Raw genomic sequence first — 19514 nt, 5'->3', positions numbered from 1 at the left:
ATGTATTATATGATATAATAAGAAAGGGAGCTTCTTTTTCCTTCATGTTGCTGGGCAGTGTTTCTTGGTCTGCTCTGTACGGGGCAAAATCAGTAGTACCTGCTCTGTGTGGGGACAATACAGGAGCACAGCTATTGAAAATGTTACTGAGGGGAGATATGCAGGTAGTGACGTAAAGTTAGCCAGTCTATGTCCTTGAATATATATATATATATATATATATATATATATATATATATATATATATATATATATATATATATAGTGGACATTGTCCATACCTAAAAACAACCGCTTTGCTATGTGACTTATTACAAAGAGGAAATCACTATATTTTGTTTTATGTTGTATGTTAACTGCTGATTTCAAATAATACTTGCATTTTTTTGGTATTTTTACATGAACATTTCCAGGATTTTTCAGTACAAAAAGTTATGTATCCATTTACTTTTCCTGTCACATGGATTATCATAGAGTTGTATTTCTTTTTACATTTACCTCCCTATCTTAAATTTTTCTCTCAATGTCTGTTAAGAGCTGTTGTGCCTTTCACTAATTAAGATTTTTCAAACGTGTCTAATTCATATATTGACAAAAATAATGGTAGATAATAGGGCCCTTGTTTGTGAGAGTAAATGAGGGTGTTGAGGAGCAACAGAACTTGAAGCATCTTTAACACCAGGTGTTGTTTACTGCTTCACTTTCCTAGATTAAGCACAGTCAGGACAAAGAGGGAGACAGACTTGTCCTGTTTTTCAGACAGGTAGTCTACACCATGTCTGATATCAATTTCAACAAAATGAAAAAATGATTCATTTTAAAACCAACTGTAATAAATGATTCGTTTTCACTATATGCAACTGTCACTAAACTAACTGTGATACCTTGAGTGCCAACAGGTGCAATATACTTGTATTTAAACCAAACTAACTGAAAATTATATATCCATGCATATTTTCAAGGTGTTTTGGAGAGGTATGAAATGAAAATGAGCGTTGTTTACAGTGTTGCTGATAGGAACCAGGGTCATTGTGACTACAATACAAATACAAGCGTTTTATTTACTACACAAAACAAAAAGTGAGCCTACAAACTAAATTAACCTTAATAAATAAAATTAAAACTAAACTTAAAAATATTTGAATATTTGCAAGACTTTGTAAATCATTGTTTTTCTAATTTGAGTTTCTAAATTACATAGTTATAGAATCACAATTTTCAGTAGACATTAAAACATATATAATTACATAAATACTCATAACTTACTTAATATAAAAAACTAGGGAGCCCACTAACAAATAGGTATAGTCTCACCTCAGGTGGTGAGTACCATTGTATTTATGGCAAGTAACTGTCAGTTTAACAAACTGCTCTATAAAGAAAACAATCTCCATAATAAAATATAAAATTACACATAAAAGACTTTTCACACTTACCAGATATCTCATATCGATTGTAAAGTTTGGGTAAAATTCTGGCTCCCTCATGTTGCTCTGTGGCGCTCCATGCTGGAGACTGTTATTCTGGGCGATGGCTTGAGTATTAATTTGCCTAATCTTTGCTCAGTACTAATCCCGGTTACACTGAGCAGAGCCCACTTCACGGAATACATTTGTGGGAGAGTGTAAACCTTGGTGTGTGTGTATGTCTGCTTTTGTGCATGGGTGTTGAAAGGGTCCATAATAAATACAAGCAACTGCTGATATTTAAGTGAATCTGTGCAACAATAAAAATCCTCCAATAAGTATATAGTTTGAGTCTAGGTGGGTGTAAAGATAAAGTAATATATTTGTGGTAATGTGAATTACACAAGTGAAGAACCTGTTAAATTCCCTAACAGCTCACATCATCACACTGGCCCAACTCAGTGTTACTGTGTTTTAGGTCCAGGTGGCCACTGGGCCTTACTTAATCTCATTGTGCATGCTTAATATGGATAAGAACATGACTGTGTGTGTGTGTGTGTTTAGTTTGAGACAGATAGAATTGCTTATGTGTTCAAGGAGCATAAACAAAATAAAAAAAATATTATAAATGGTTTAAATAACTTAATAGCTTAATAAGATTGAGAGAAGGGTTAATCAGCTGAAACTAATATATATATATATATATATATATATATATATATATATATATATATATATATATATATATATTTTTTTTTTTTTTTGTCCTGCTCACCCTAGGACAGAACAAACATGGTTCTACCATGGTTCATATTGTATATTCTTTCATTTATAGTATCTATGAAGTATATATTGTTGCCTTGTTAAATAATTTTTTAAAAGCATGATCTGAAACCTGTTTTTCACCAGCATTGCATTTGAAAAGATTGGACACCAGTGCTCTCCCTGGAGTTCACAGAGTTTTTAATAAGCCAAGCCAATGTATTACTTCTTAGGAGTGAGATAGAGATAGAGACAGAATACATTATATATTACATGGTCTCATTCTGACAAAAACAAATCCAATGAAATGACTACACTACATATTACACACAAGCATAAAGACAGACACAGAGATGAACCCACACATGGAGGTTTAAGGTTGAGAAAGATCAAACAACTGCCCTCACCCACGGGAGCTATGATGAGGGGGAATGTGCACATGCTCCATAAGAGTGTATACATAAGGAAAGAATGTTGGACCTGCAGGAATTGAAGAAGACTGGAATGCCGGTGTGGTCTCCTGTCAGTCCCAGAGCATACCCAAAACAAAACAGAGAGCAGCCAAACATCCAGCTGAGCAAACTCTTTGTCATTACTGATAAGACGTGTGTGTGTGTGTGTGTGTGTGTGTGTGTGTGTATGTGTGACTGAAAACTGTGTACTCATTGCTTAATCAATAAGGAATCTCAGCTGTACTATTACTATAGACAAGCAACAAACACAAACGTCAAACTGACATCCAAATGCTTTTAGTCATGAGCTCAGCAGTGTTGAGATATCTGGACAGAATGTGTGTGTGTGTGTGTGTGTGTGTGTGTGTGTGAAAGACAGAGAGAGAGCGAGAGAGAGAGAGAGAGACTATATTTAACCCTTCATTGCAGTCTCGGCGCCGGCTCCAGATCCCTGAGCACTCTCTGACTGGGAAACTATTTAGGATGAAATAAGGGATATGTTTGATATGTGAAACTTGCACGTGCACACACACACACACACACGCACACACAGAGGAGTAGATCATGGTCTTACAGGGTCTCTGTCCATAGGAGTCATTAAAGGTCCCTGTACTCAAACAATAACACATAAAAATCAATAATCCTTGGCGTGAACATTTACAAATATTTTTGTCCTTAATTTTAATGACCAAACAAGAAGAATTACAGTTTTTGACACTTTTCCTTGCAAAATGTTGTGAGGAAACAAACAATATCAATTAAACAAGCTAACATTTCAGTGAAATCATTTATTAGGTTTGAATACATTCATAGACTTTTGTTTCTGTCAGAGCACAACATGAATTTCTCAGTCAGTCTCTCTCTGACTTGCTATGATATGTATTCATATGAACTCAATTGCTGTCTAGAAACCTTCTAAACTCTTTAGAAGAAACTCTTTATTTAAAGCATTCACATTTTATGCAAAATGGTTCTTCTGATTCTGTATGTATTTATTAATTTTTTTTATTAAACAATACCGTGTGTTAATCAAAGGATTTATTCAATTCAGAGTCTGTGAATTTAAAGGTCACTTTCTCTAGAGGTTTATCTCCATGAAGACCCACGAGATTAAACAACGGTTCATGTTTTGCACTTGGAGCAATTCTGGAAATTTGTGTAAATCTGTGTTACTACACACTGTATAAAACTATGAAACATAGGTAGCATTTATTTAATTTCATGTTTTGTTCATCTAACACAAACATCTACAGCTGATCGTCCCAAAGATTTGGACACCCAATGCCATTCCTACACATATACACATTCACTCAAGACAACAAATGACAACTCCTTTCTCAAGTCAGTTTGGGTCAATTCTTATTCTTCTGTCCTTTTCCTGGAACAGCTGGTGAGCCTTTGTACAGTTGACCCCTTTAATTGGATGAACTGGGAAGTAAAGCTCAGCCCATTACACTATGGAGGGAGAATTCCAGGATTTTTCATAACTTTTTTTTTGTTTCGTTTGGGAGGAAGCAGAGATTCCAGGCCCGGGGTTGACTCCTGGCAAAACACTTCCTCCTGCTGGGCTCCCTGCTGCTCCGGGTCCTGACCGTTCTTCCACTGGAATTCCCGACCGCACTGCCCTCCAACCCTACACCATGCCAGCCTGCTAATTTGTCCACCTTATACACAGGCCTTTCCTCAGTGAAAGGGCCCACACGTATACACATTTACACATACACAAAATGCACAGAGACCAAAGTGCTACACTCACACACACACCCCGTCCAAACTAAGTTAGGCACTTGAACATGAAAGCTCAGATAGCACTGATAAATGTCCAAAGACATACACACACACATACACCCATTTTTGAGTCATAAGGAAATAGCTATCCAACCAAATCTCAACAGAACAATAGTCTCACCTTTAGCTTGTTCACCATAAATCTAACATACAGACATATACACTCACAGCCGCACATTCACTCATGACTTTTTTTGTCCATACAGTTTCACCCTTCATCTCACGTCCTCCAAAGATAAGTTTGGAAAAATCCCTAATTTCACTCATGACATCCTTTAAGGGGGTGTTCACAATTCTCTTAATGTTTATGTCTTTTAGTATCTTTAATTGAACTATAGGAAGGAAATGCATTATATATATTTGCCCTCTGTATTTAAAACTGTCCATTACAGATAGTGAAATGTATCAAATTAAATCAAGTCATCATTCTGGCAGATATTTTTAGGCAGAAAATCACTAATTGGTTGGTTGGTTGTTTTTGTCATCATATTGTACTGAAACCAGTTCTGTAAGTACAATATAATATAGTATTGATTCCACACAGGAATGGCATAAATGGTCACATCATCAAGCAAGGAAGTGAAAATACAACTATTCGGTATTTGAAAGGTCTGTTATTGCCTTAGCCATGCACTACCACATTTTAATCAGGATGTAAAATGTGACTGACCACAGTTGTGACTGAATGGATAAGTGGCTCACATTTGCTGTTAATAATCCTAACTATGGTTGGTTTTCATTTATAGTTTCAATGTCTCTGACATGTTGCACTGTAATGATGTGGAAATATAAGTGATAATGATGTATAAATATAGGTAACTGGTTACATATGGCAACTCAGTAGACATTAAAATAACATTTAATTTTATATTATTTATAAAAAATGGGTTTAGATTATGAATATTTGACGTTGGACACGTTTATTTATTTATTTATTTATTTTAAAGGCAAACCACGCGACTGTTTTAATTCTATGTCTATGTAACTGGGATAAAAATAAAAAATCTTTGAGATGTTGAGATTTTCTGGGGGGTGCGCGTACCTGAGTTTGACAGCGCGCGCGCGCCCTCTGGCGGGCTTTTCACCAACGGTCACATACTGCAGATAAACAGAGATAAACTCACCGTCCCCTTATTAGATTCTTATTTTCTCGACTTATTTAAGGCGTGAATCAGAAAGTAATGTACATAAAGTATATAAAAAGGGTAACGTAAACAGACGCAAAAGTCTATTTTTAAAAGACTGTGGCTAAATCGCTAGCGTCTACATTAACAGGCTCTGGACCTTCAACCCTGGAAATACGTTATAGTTTTATATTATTTGATATTACCGTACCCCACCATTGGAAACCGATCAGTGCTTGGTAATTATGATTTTGTCTTGTGTGAGTGAGAGTTAAGCCTATATTTTACTGATTATTTTTTCAGTCTGCACACTAATAATTTAATGCTCTCAGTGTTAAGTTAATACTAATAGTGTTGATTTAACACTGGATAATTTTCTGTGCATCTTTATTTGAAAACAGGATATGAAGCTTATACAGAGATAAAGACTACAAGGTCTAGCTAAATGTTAAAATCCAGACTCATGCCTTACAACTGTAGAAAAGGAAGTGATGTAGCTACTTCTCTGGATAAATTCAGGTTAATGTGAACATCTATCTAAAGTACACTGTTTTACAAGATAATTTTAATGTATTGATATCAAAGTCCAAACTCTTTAAATGTGGTGCGCACTTTAAAAAACAGAGTAAAAATGTATACTGACTTTTCAACTTTTAAACATTTAGTTACTGGTCTGCCCTTAAAATCTTGCTTTGAATGAACTTAATAATAAATGGACTGAGCAAATGAAAATTATTGTTCTGCAAAAAAATAATTATTTGAGGTTTGTTTAACTTTATGTTTTAAGACAAATCTTGCTAATTAAATGTAATTAATTGAGGTTTACATTAAAGGCCTGGTTTTGAGTGGGACCTTTTTTCCGCTCCACCAGACTTCACAGAACATAATCAACAAATGTCCCAACCACAAAAATGATCAAAACCAGCAACTGAAATGTGTTTGTGTCTGTTCCTATTCTGCTCAGGTGCAAATGTGGAACTTGAATGATAAACAGGAACATTGATGTGACCCTGCTCTGAGACGTGTGGGAAAGACGCACACACACACACACATACATACACACACACTCACACACATACATTATATATATATATAATCTCTGACCTGTGGTCTTTCTTCTTTATTTAGTTTTATTTTGATGTATTTTTATTTAGGAGGAAATCCTTCTGTCTTAGTAGAACCACTGTGAATTTAAGAGAATGTGGTTTCCTGAGCAAATGAGGATGTTCCCAGCTAATCTTTCACAGGGTAAGTAGTTCAGACAATCCCTATACTGAGGAAATGCAAACAGGTGCTCTTGGAAACTTCCACAAATGCTCCAGTACTAAACACAATGAAACACATTCATCTTTTTTTTCAGAAATATAAAGAGTGGCCACCTACCAAAAAAAAAATTTAAAAACTTTTTAAAATGACTTTAGCTGATGACCACAATTATCAGAATCCTTATATAAGTTAGAGATATTATTTAATGATTTCAGTTTAGAGCAAAAATAAATAAATAAGTAAAATCAGGGTGACATAATACTGAAGTTGGGCCAGTAATATTACATATCTCTTTACTGTCCTGTATAATGCAAGTCATTTTCTGGTACAAGTGGATAAGAACAATAATTTCTTATGCACAGCATTGCCTAATTGAAAGTTCACCAGTTACTACATGTGTTAAACATGTTATCTGTAAATCATCACATGCCAAGTATAAATATGAAGATTTAATGAAAGGACTGTATTAAAACTTGTGGTCAGTTGGTTATAAATGATCTGTATTTCTTACACATTACTGTTTTTGTATACATTATTGAGATTTCCCTCTTGATTTTTGGATTATGTAACAAAATAACACATTTGTTGTAATTTGCCAGATATGGCATTAGAGCCAGGACAGCTTGGACATCTGAAAAGCAAAATTAGAAACAGCTCCAGTAGCACATGTTGAGTAATGACTCTTACTATATGTGACACATCTCTGAATCTTATGATATTAGGACTGTAATTGTGGGTTGCATTTGTACTCTGAGAGTAATATATAAATCCTGTTTAGTACCACAAATTATATTCTTTAGTAATCCTCATTTTTAGAAGGACAAATTATTCTTAAACTTGACTTAACTAAACAGTTATATATTATGCAAAATGTAATATTATACTTCAGTAGAAAATATGCATAAATCACTTACATTTTTAAATAAATAAATGTATCTGTCTCACTGTGTTTTGCACTATTAAGACAACATCAGACAAACTGCATCTAATCAGATTTATTTTACTAATTTCTAACACTCTTGTTATATTTCATGGAAGAAATCATGGCAAATTTAATATATTTTACATTTTAACATGTAGATGTTATAAATGGGAAGAATCTTTTTACAAACAATTCAGATGACACCCTTTATAACTAATTTCTCAGCAGACCCTTACCTCACTGGAACATTTTAAGGCTGTGTGTGTGTAAGTGGGAGTGATATATATATATATATATATATATATATATATATTTCAAAGAGTCAAATCAGTGGAAATAGCTTATTGTGTCAGAGCCTGGAGCACTGATGATCAAGTGTGAGTTTATATTTAGAAGCAGCACAACTGGACTGGGTTTGGGAAAGCCGTGCCTATGAAAGTGATAAGGCCAGGGAGGAGACTCATATTCCAAGGATTATAAAACACAGTCTCTCACACACACACACACACACATACATTCAAACAGACATGCAGCCACACACACACACACAAACACACACACACACACATACACACACACACACACTCACTCACGTAATACACACATACATTCTCTTTCAGACTGGAGACGCCCTGTCCATTGCAGCTGCCTCTGATGGACATTATGTCCTTCACTTACCAAACTTGAGAGTAAAAGACAGAATACACACAATTATAGCATTCCATGTATAAAAGGCGCATAACAAGGCCACCATTATCAATTATTAATCAAGTAATTTTCTTTAGCATTTACTCTGACTATTCATTTTTTTTAAAAAAGGAGAAAAAGTGAGATAAAAAAAAACAATGTTTTGCATTCAAAGTTCTAAGAAACATTTAATGAAAGCTAGAAGTCAGCAATTAACAAAATGTCATTTGAATATTGCTGTTTGCTTTTATTTCAATTTAGAAACTTATTATTATTGACAGAACCATGGCTGAGTTTCGGGTTCAGGTATATGGTTTTAATTTAAACTGTCTGAAAGTTTGTAATCTGTTATGTTTATTGTTTTATTAGAAATGTACAGTAATAATTTGTTCTGAAGTATCTACTTCAGAATATCAAACTCAAAATCTAATTACCCATTTTTCAAAAATTAAATATTCTGAATGTTAAATTGATAATACTCATTCTCAAAATCTATCTGTAATACATTCAGGCGTTTTAGGATCATCCACAGTTCTTATAGCTTTACACTATTAATTATTTGAAACTTGTGAATATGCACAGGGCTACTTTACGGAATTTATTTTATATATTTTTCTTGAACCAAATTGATTTTAAATGTGATGGATTTATGTTGTCCTGATTTCTCTGCCTGAGGCTAGTATTGATTAGGATTTGCATTAGTCGACTACTTAATTTGGGTATTAGTTAGATTTCATCCAGGTGTTCCCAGCCCCCATCACAGACAGCTCATTCTCTCTTAAAAGCACAAACACACTCACTCAGGTGCTTCTGGGTGGGGACAAAGCCCATTGTTTGGCATGTAGCTCACACAACAAAGTACACACACACACAGACCTGTTGAATGCTTCCACACAGTGTGTGGGAATCTGGGAGTCTGTCTATAAAAACTTGTCGCTGGTGCATGTTTCCGTCAGTTTGCTAAAAAGGGATGAAGGGTCAGTGTCAGTGACCTCATCCAAAAAGGCTCTTCCTCTTTCAAACAGAAAATGAGCTGCGCACTCATGAGCACCACACCAGCCTGTGCAGTCTACTACTAATTGTTTCTATTATGAGACCAAGCACAATACATGGCTTCTCTACTGGCCTGACTTTTATTCTCAGGCTCTCACAGCCCTGCGTTTATGTGAAAGTTTGAGGAGCGTTTGTGTGTGGGTGGGTGAGCTCAGGCTCTTATTGATGTTAATGATGGACTTTGTTTGGTGAAGGTGCAGAGATTACGATCATATTTAAGTCATTGGAGCCAACAGAGCTGCCTTAAACAGGAAGAAGTGTGTTAATCTCAGTTTCCCTGCAGCAAGAATACACAGACAAAGAGAAGAAAAGGGTCAGAAGTGCACAATGCAAAGAATGGAGTATTAGAGGGAGAGAACACTAAAACAAATATTTAAAAACATTGACAAAGAGGCTCATCTTTGAGACGTTTATTTCTCAAAAGTGCAAAAAGTATGAAATTACATTTTAATACACTGCTCCCTGTACATTTCATTTTATAAAAGAAAATATTTACAGTGTTTTTCATTAAAAAAGTTAATTAAACTATTCCCAGTGAATTTTAAAACTAATAGGTCTTTAACTGCCGCCCTTGAATATTTCTTTGATTAAATATGCCAGTAATTGAGGACCTGTTTGCTAGCTAACTAACAGAGATATTTTTAGGTCATTCATTTCTGGCAGTTCAGGAATTACTACACTGAAAAAAGGACTGATACAAATGTGTACAGCAGTTCCACATAAATACAGTTTATTACTTTAAGTTTGTCTTACAGCTTATTCACCTGTAGCATTATGCTTTTGTTCCTTTGGAAATATTGTACACCTTTGAAATTAAAGGACAATCAATACAACAGTTTTTCAGTGTAGCGCATTGTTGGGGGTTTAGGTGTTGTTGTAATTACAGTAATACACAGCAGTACTTGCATCAGACAGTACAGAGGAGATCAGGTCAGACCCCTGCATTTGTGCATGAGGGACCCCATATGACAAGTACTGCTCAAATTCACTACCATCCACTTCACTTAGCAATTCTGGACCATGCCGGTGAGCTTCCATGGAGGGCCGCAAATGCTGGTCAGCTGCGGCCTGTGGGTGTGTGTGACTGTCCTGAGGGGGCGACAACTGCTCAACTGGATGTTTCAGTTGAGAGGAGGGGTTATAGAAGACACTCAGATTTGATGGACAGCCCATGTAGCTGGGGGGTGGAGGTGGGTTGGAGCTAGGTGATATGCTCCTGTTGAAGAGCGCCTGTGATAATGAATGCGAATGTAGGGTGTTGTGATGGGCGTTGACATTATGGCTGCTGTTTACATTGCCATGTTCCTGAGAGTGTGAGCTGGCCATCAAGCTCACTTGTGTGTTGGCATGAGAGTGTGTGCTAGTGTGTGGGTTAGGGTTTGTGTGCGTGCTGATGCTTACTTGTGAATGTGTGTCACTGCGGTTATTACTGTGAACCTGTGGATTAATTAGGGCGTGTTGATGCCCTTGAGGTGTGTACTCTTGATGGTGATGATGATAGGTGTAAGCTGCCTGAGAGTGGCTGTCCTCCGGAGTGTGGCTAGTAAAGAATACAGTCTCTGTTGTGATAGCTTCCATTGGGGAGGAATCCGGGGTAGGCAAGCTGTAGGGCTCAAACATTCCCTGGGCGTCACAGTACTGAGGTAGCCCAGCCTGAGGCAATCCTATTGAGGTCAGGGAATAACCCACACCAAGACTGTCCATGCCCAGAGAGGCAGAGGGCTCAGAGGTGCCAGGAAGCAGGAAGCCTGAGTCCAACCGCTTGATCCTCTTCACCTGTTTGCGGCGTCGAGGTCGGTACTTGTAGTTTGGATGATCCTGCATGTGCTGCACACGCAGCCGCTCCGCCTCATCCACAAAAGGTCGCTTGTCCACCACAGATAATGCCTTCCATGACTTACCTTTATAACAGAAAGGGAGCAGTTTAGTTGTTAGTTCAAGAACTATTAGTTAAACTCAGCTGTTGAATATTTTTGTCTTTAAAAATACTCTTAAATCTTAGACTGAAGACTACTATAAGAGCTATGGTATAGTTCTGTGAATCACTCGGTTGCTTGTAGTAATGAACTTCTAGAATCAAAACTGAGAATACAATGTTAAAAGCATAATATATCTGGACACAAACATCAGTTAGTAAAATTAACACAGGAATTATAAACACAAAATATTTCTTAGGTGATATAAACTAGCATGTAAATTCATGTAAATGATAGTTATCCTCGGTCCAGGCTATTCCTTTGAACAGACCCATATGAGTTTTAACTGATGATGAGATCTAAGTTTCTGCTACTTTCCATTTTTAGCTATGCGATATAACGACATCATGCCTTCACATTGCACTAAACCACAACAAAGTGCTTTGACTTGCTTTAGCGCAGTGGATGAAAATCACGTGTCTAAGTAACCATGGAAAACACCAGAACATGAGATAAAAATTGGATTTGTAAAGTAATGCAAAATATATCTGATTTTAAAAACTTTAGAATTTCTTTTTGTTGTGAAATTCAAGGGAGGGGATAAATGTTGTAATACTTAGTGTACTAAAAAAGTAAAAGAAATACAACAGGGGCATTTCAAATATGAAGGTTATTGATAAATCTATGTAATATATATTTTTCCTAATATTGACTGTATATACTTTACTGGTAGTGTCGCATTGTACTTTTGTATTTAGTTCAGGCTTTTACCTGAGGTGATATCGTAACTGCAGGGAGAGCAATGTGAGGTTAAGTGCCTCAAGGGCACAATGGCTGTGGCAGGCTGTTATCAGCTAGGATCAAAACAGTGACCTCCTGTTTCACGGCTAAGCTTCATCGACTGCCTTGATTATATGAGGAAATGTCCTTTCTGTGAATAAGACTATGCTTAACGTATGGCACAGAAATTCATTTATCAGATAACACTCAGTGAATGCTACTGTGAACTTTTCAAGACACATTACTTTCCTGAAAATATAAATATTAAAGAAAATTAAATGTTTAATATGAAGCCTTTACAGTAAAGACCAAATTACTATATATAGAAGCACACAAGGCATTGTTATTTCCGTTTCTATCCGACAAAAGCAACTATATTTACATACATTTCAAAGTTTACTTACATTTCAAAAAGTAAACCATGCAGTGGTTTTGATCAAACTGGGTAAAATTGTGATGACCATGTTGAGGACAGGGTCACACTGCTTGGGTTTAACCAAATCACAGTAAATCCAAAAACTCTTATGGCACTCTGCAGGTGATCTGACTCTCGGGAATAGGAGACACATTAAGAAACTCCGACCTAGTACAGTTTCAGCTGGTGCACATTGTAGTGTATTGTTTCTAAATATGAGAAAATTCTGTAAATACCATGACTGTGCAATTAGAGCATAAAAAAAGTGAAATAATAATAATTTATAGAGGAAAATTAAATAACAGATCCCCTGGGGCCCCGTTTTAGCATATAACACATTGTCCTTTATGACCTTATGTTCAGTAAAACCCATTAGCACCCATAAAACCCCCAAAGGCATTAAAGAGCACAACAGTGTTTACAATGAAGGAAAGATACAGTGATTTATGTTAAACCACCTAGAAAGTATAGTTCACTGCATGAAGGTAAAAATAAACTAATGATCTAAATATGGTTTGTTCCATTTAAACGTCCTCCCCTCCCCCCTTTTCAATAACTTAAAACCTTCTAATGAAATTAATCTCTGATGAGATTGTGGGGTTTATTATATTTTGTTAATTCATGCACAGCGATTGCGTAACTGCAGGAAATGTGCACTGCAGGGATGTTATGATTTTATATATTTATGATTTTTATGTTTTGACTGTTATTTTTTGGTATTTTCTTTTTCTCTCCCTCTCTCTGACCAAACCAGTTGTTTACTGTGTTAGTTTTAACTGTAGCTGAATAACTTTTCCCCAACTCTCAATCCCGGAACAAATCCTCACTCTTGGTTCAAACTATACAAAATATCACGTTTTACTAATATTTGAGGATATCTGATCCTCACAGATGTAGCAAGACAAGTGCACTCACACACAAGCAAGTGCGCACTCACTCACCGAGCATCTTGCTGAGCTCTGCGTTGTGCAAGTCGGGGTTCTGCTGCGCGAGTTTCTTGCGCTCGTCTTTGGCCCAAACCATAAACGCGTTCATGGGTCTGCGGATGCGCGGCTCTTTGCTGTCGCTCGCTGGACTCTGCGCCTCAGTCCACGCGCACCGGCGCGCCCCTGCCATGCTCACGCGCGGCTCGTCACTACCGTAACCCGCATCCGGACTGCTCATGTCCCACACTTTATATACACACACGCGAACGCGCGCGCGCACACACCACAATACCGCTGAGCTCTGCGGGCTTTAGAGTGGTCGTCGCTGCCTCGGTGAAAGTTAGTGAAAGGTGTGAGCAGAACTGATACGGGGTTCTTCTCTCCGGCTACACAAATGTGAGAGCGCGAGCTTTAAGCCAAGAATTGACCAATAGCGCGCGCCGTGGGAGGGCTGGGGGCGTGTAAGCAGCCGTTCGCGCTGTGTTGATTTTAGGGGGCACGAGCGAGTAACGATTAATGAAGATTTTATTACAAGTTTAATGTTATCCTCTTCTTTTACGTTTTCTTTCAAACAGTTTACACCATTAAAAATCGATCAAGATTCACTTCAGTCGTCACTTTCTGTGGAATGAATGTGCAGTCTCTCTCTTCTAATTTTCTTCTTTCAACCTGAAATTTAAATCAGTAATTTTGGAGTTGCTTTAAGTGTTATGTGATCTAGGGTGTGGCAATGCCCGTTGGGGCAAATTCAGGTCCAGGAAGTAAAAAATTATTTACAAGTGCCCTGACACCTCAAAGGTGGCATGTGATGCTTAGAGAAGCTGGGCAAGTTGAGTGAAATCCTGGAGAGGATGTTATTTAGTTACTTCTGGTAAATAAATGTCAATACCTTTTTTGGAAAAATGTGCATTTGTGTATGTAGAATGTATGTGTCCTTCAAACCCTGAAAAGGGAAAACAGGTGGGGCTTGATATTGTTTGGCTTGAGTCAGACAATTAAATACATTGTTTGATGAATGGAGAGGTTTTCATTGTTCTTTCTGAGGTTTTGTCTTACTGTGTTTTGCATAATTCATTTTTCAAATTAGGGGTGAGGAAACAGACCTTCAGGATGGACTTTTCTGTTGTCTTATAGTTTCCAAGCCTATTCTTCTGGAATAGCCTTGTCTTGTGTCTTCCGTCTTTCTCATGCACTTAGAAATGGCTTGTGAATTACACTCAGCAAAAAAGTTCCTAAAGGATTCTTCTTTGCTGAATGTATAGTTTTGTTTTACCAAATTATTTACCAAAATATTCTATAAACCATCCATTGTAAAGTGCTTAAGAGATGCAAATGTGGTTCTTCTTTGGCCCAAAATTACCTTCTTGGTAACATCTATTTAATTAATAAGTCAATCTAAAATTAAAAACTGAAATCTTAAATCAAGCAGGATATTAGTTTATTCCACTGGTCACATAATTAGTCATATCATAATCAAATGATGTCATATGTAATCCTTAGTCAAAATATAATGACTTTTGCATGCCCCTAAAATGTCTCCTGATGTTATGATGATTCTGTCACCATTTAACTTGTGGTGTAAACTTGATATTTCATCAATTCACCAAGTGTTTATTCAGCTCAAAATTTCCTGTTAATCAAGCAACTGAAGTTTAGTTCAAATCTGACCTGTTAAGTCCTTGAAAGGATAGAATAAATGTCTTCCAGATCAGACCATTAGTGCCGCATACTGAACAATGCAAGAGGCATACAACATTTTCTAGGACTCAGGTCAGATTTCTCCTTTCTTGTGGATATTATCAGTATTTGTGTTTGAAGGAATGGTGAGCCTATTATTACTAAAATGAATGAATTTAAGTAATGCTTATAAGTTCAGTATCAGTTTTGTCAGACTGCAGTATCCCCACACACAGGATCTGATTTAACTCCACAACACCTTGAAGGGTTAAAATTTCTCGCCTTTCTCACGGGGGAACTGGGAGTGAGAGTATTTACTGCATTTGCAAACAGTGGCAGGAGGGTAAAAGTGCAGATAGCAGGGTTTTAGGATTAGACCAGGTATCCCCACTTGTTTACTTCACTGTTTCCTTCCTCCAGTCTTATCTGCCATCTATGCTGTGTATTTTCATTGGTTCACATCATTAACATATGATTACGTTTTTCTTGCCCCACATTATGTGAGTTAGAACTAAAAATCATGAAAATGTGCACTGTAGGCTATTACAGGATTGGTGTTTTGAGACACCAATAAGAGTCTGGGCAAGACTCAATGCACTACAGTTGCCTTCCACTGTAACATGATTAGAAGTGTATGTCTGTCTGCATCAGAGGGTCTGCTAAATGCTGTATTTAAATGTAAATATTCTGCACTATTCAGATTATAGACCCTGACTTTATGGAGTCTCGCTCATGGTCAATATGTGATCATCTGCTTAATTGCACAAGGAAGTGGTGACTGTGGTCCTGCAACACAGGTGTGCATATTAAGAGCTTCTGCTTGGACTTTTTGTAATTTAGCCAAAAAAGAGGATATACTCCTTGAATAATTCCAGTAAACCAGCCAAGTACTTTCACCAAAATGCACAGAAATAAATGCACTGATTCAGATGTGTATGTAATACCATGCATACATACATGCAAACTTACATGTATGAATTGGCTGGATGGTGTGTGTGTGTGTGTGTGTATACCACCATGGAGCAGGTATTTTTAGGTGGTGGATCATTCTCAGCCCTGCAGTGATATATGATGTGGTGGTGGTGTGTTAGTTTGTGTTGCACTGGCACAAGTGAATCAGGCACAGCAGTGCTGCTCTGTCCACTCTGTTAGATACACCTACAATGTTGGCTCACCGTGTAGCTGTAAAATCAGAAAGAGTAGCTCTTTTGTTGCTGCGCTGTGTTGTCCTTTAGTTGTTCACCAGTGGACACAAGGCACTACCTATAGGATGCTGTTGGCTGGATATTTTTGATTGGTGGACTATTCTCAGTGTGTGTCACCCTGCAAAGTCTCTGGACCCACTTCAACCCTGAAATGGATTAGCGGTTACAAACATCCATCCATCCATTATCTGTAACCGCTTATCCAATTTAGGGTCGCGGGGGGTCCAGAGCCTACCTGGAATCATCGGGCGCAAGGCGGGAATACACCCTGGAGGGGACGCCAGTCCTTCACAGGGCAACACAGACACACACATTCACACCTACGGACACTTTCGAGTCGCCAATCCACCTGCAACGTGTGTTTTTGGACTGTGGGAGGAAACCGGAGCACCCGGAGGAAACCCACGCGGACACGGGGAGAACACACCAACTCCTCACAGACAGTCACCCGGAGCGGGAATCGAACCCACAACCTCCAGGTTCCTGGAGCTGTGTGACTGCGACACTACCTGCTGCGCCACCGTGCCGCCCCGGTTACAAACAATGCATGAATAAATTAATATTTAATCTCGTGTGGTTCAACTTTATACCACATGCAAAAATATCAAATCAAACTTAATGTTCAGATCATTTTAAAGATTGTCTTCTACTGTGACAATGGTATGTAGTTCTTTAGTAATTAATTGTCTACATTTTATCGCTACATTTATTCATAGATCATTTTTCGAGAGCAAACGCTCAGAGGTTAATGGTTAATGCTATTGTTAATGCTATGTAAGAATGGGCTTTTTTGTCTTCTGGACTCCTTCTACCTGTTGCTGAGTGAAAATGACTTGTACTGTACTGTTATGAAATCAAGTCACACAACACTCCTCTCTTTTTCTCTCCATTTTTCTCACTTATTCACTGACTCACTCTCTCTCTCTCTCTCTCTCTCTCTCTCACACACACACACACACATCTTCTGGGCAGAGGTATATTCATATCTGTCACAACCGACTCTTGGGTCTTCTAGGGATAATCCCAGTCACACATACTCTCTCTCTCTGTCTGTCTCTCTCTCTCTCTCTCTCTCTCTCTCTCTCTCTCTCTCTAAGCAATATTTGTTAAACAAATGTGGGAATGTGTGTAACTGAATAAAATGATGTTGACTGCAGGATCAAAGCTATATATTGCTCATTTTGTATACTAGACAGTGTTATTTAAACCATAATGACCACCATAACTTTGGTGGTCCACTAGCCATTACAAGCACACAGCAGTCAACAGAAAAATACTACCAGTATCAACGTGAAATGCTAGAAAGTGAGCTAACCCAGCTAAAGTTACAAGGTGCTATCACTGGTCCTTGTTTATCAGTAACTCTCAAAAACCAGATTATAACATTTTGTAGTCAACAAGGCTTGAGTTCCACTGACACAAAGTGTAAATTTGGCCATTAAAACCTCTACAGAACTACAGAAAAGCACTTATTACCAGAATCCATGTGTAAGACTATAATGTCCACTAATCTGGCTAAAGTTAGCAGCCGGAAACCCTGGCTCACTGTTCAGTAATTCTTAAAAATTGGATTATAACAATTTCCTCAACAAAACTTGACGACACCCAAATTTATCTTCAAACCAAGACTATTAGTAACCAACCTCTCCATAATTTAGAATCGTGTCTTTGAAGAATCAGAAACTGGATGAATAACAACTCATTACTTTTATACAGTAATAAACTGAACTTATTCTTATTATTCTTATTCTGTTAAAAAACTCATCCATGCATTTATCTCAAACCATCTTGATTACTGTAACTCTCTCCTTTTTGGTATTTATTCCTCTTCTCTCCATAAACTCCAGATGGTTCAAAACTCAGCAGCCTGCCTTCTTCTGAACACCCGCTCGCATCAACATATTACACCTGTCCTTTATAATCTTCACTGGCTCACGTGCAAAGCCTTATATAAACCTACCCCTTCCTACCTCTCAGACCTTCTTCAGCCCAATAGACCCTCCCGCACCCTTAGATCTTCCACCACTGGCCGACTATCCATTCTCTCTTCCGATTTTTCGCAGCCTAGGAGACTAAGCTTTCTCCAGAGATGGCAAATGACTCTCTTCCATCACAAATACAGCAGTCCAACTCTCTATCTTCTTTTCAGTCCCAGCTTAAATCTCACATATTCTCCCTTGCATTCAACCTCCCAGTACCTTAAAGATATTTTTTTTGTGTGTATTGTCTTTATGTTGTCTCTCTGTTACTACATTACCATTAAAGTAAACGGATAGATTACTTTATTGACTTAACAACTCCATATGAGAATGCAGTAGATGAAGCATTTGAAAGGGAAAAAGCTGAATTTGAGTTGTAATTTTGTTATTATTGTTTTTGTTATTAAACAGCTTCATTTTTATAATCTACATTTTTTATCCTTTATTATTTACTATATATTTACTATATATTTTACAAAACAGTTTGTCCTTTTAGTTCTCATTTGTTTTATTTAACTAATTTTAATGTTTAGTCAATCACTTGTAAAGCACTTTGTGTTTAATTTTGATTTGTTTGAAAAAATGCTAAATAAATTTGGTTGATTGATTGACCAATTTGGTTGATTGATTAATTGAATGACGCTCTGAGCATTCATTAACTCTGCTAGTGGGGCTTGGTATGGCTTTAGTCATGCAGTGGGTGTATTCGGCTGGGCCCAAACAGTAACCTTGGTGTTAGGTCATAGAACGCTACAGCAACCCTTGTGGTTAGTTGTAGGATTTAAATGTTCAGTGACAGGTGATAAATGGAATGTGGTTGCAGGAAGAAAGTGCCCTGTGTGAAGCTCTAATGGATTGGCATCTTTGGATTGGATCTTATTCTCTGTATAATTGCAATTTAAATATAATAGTAGAATTTTTTATATATAGTTGATATAAACATTTGGCTGGATTTTGTATATGTAGGTGTCACAAAAATGAAGTGTATTTCAGCTAAGAATATTTCATCAAGTTTATTTACAGCCTTTTGTAGTTTAATTTAATCCATAAAATTAATGGTTGAGGAATTAAGGTTTTGTTTTCAGCTAATTTTAGCTGAGTATATTTACCACATAAGAATATAACTTTAATTTAATTTGTGGATATAGTGTCACAG

General features: G+C 37.1%; 1 protein-coding gene and 1 long non-coding RNA gene across 2 annotated transcripts; one reads left to right on the top strand and one right to left on the bottom strand.

Moving 5' to 3' along the window:
* The first annotated feature begins 5555 nt into the window (after window positions 1–5555).
* On the top strand, window positions 5556–18440 carry LOC136706767 (uncharacterized). The gene is made up of 4 exons (XR_010804146.1): window positions 5556–5771; window positions 6497–6556; window positions 6687–6780; window positions 18227–18440. It is a non-coding gene; the product is annotated as an uncharacterized lncRNA (long non-coding RNA).
* On the bottom strand, window positions 9925–13863 carry sox17 (SRY-box transcription factor 17). The gene is made up of 2 exons (XM_066681363.1): window positions 13513–13863; window positions 9925–11361 (listed from the first exon to the last, which is right to left on the bottom strand). Exons 1-2 carry the CDS (start codon window positions 13733–13735, stop codon window positions 10325–10327), a joined length of 1260 nt encoding a protein of 419 aa, XP_066537460.1. The 5' UTR covers window positions 13736–13863; the 3' UTR covers window positions 9925–10324.
* Window positions 18441–19514: the final 1074 nt, after the last annotated feature.

The sequence above is a fragment of the Hoplias malabaricus genome, chromosome 9 (genome assembly GCF_029633855.1).
Source record: "Hoplias malabaricus isolate fHopMal1 chromosome 9, fHopMal1.hap1, whole genome shotgun sequence".
Classification (NCBI taxonomy): domain Eukaryota; kingdom Metazoa; phylum Chordata; class Actinopteri; order Characiformes; family Erythrinidae; genus Hoplias; species Hoplias malabaricus.
This window is presented reverse-complemented; position numbering and strand designations above follow the sequence as displayed.

Coding starts and splice junctions, on each gene's coding strand:
- sox17 (XM_066681363.1), bottom strand. CDS start 13,735: ATGAGCAGTCCGGATGCGGGTTACGGTAGTGACGAGCCGCGCGTGAGC. Junction 11,362..13,512: donor AGAGCTCAGCAAGATGCTCG/GTGAGTGAGTGC, acceptor TCTGTTATAAAG/GTAAGTCATGGAAGGCATTA.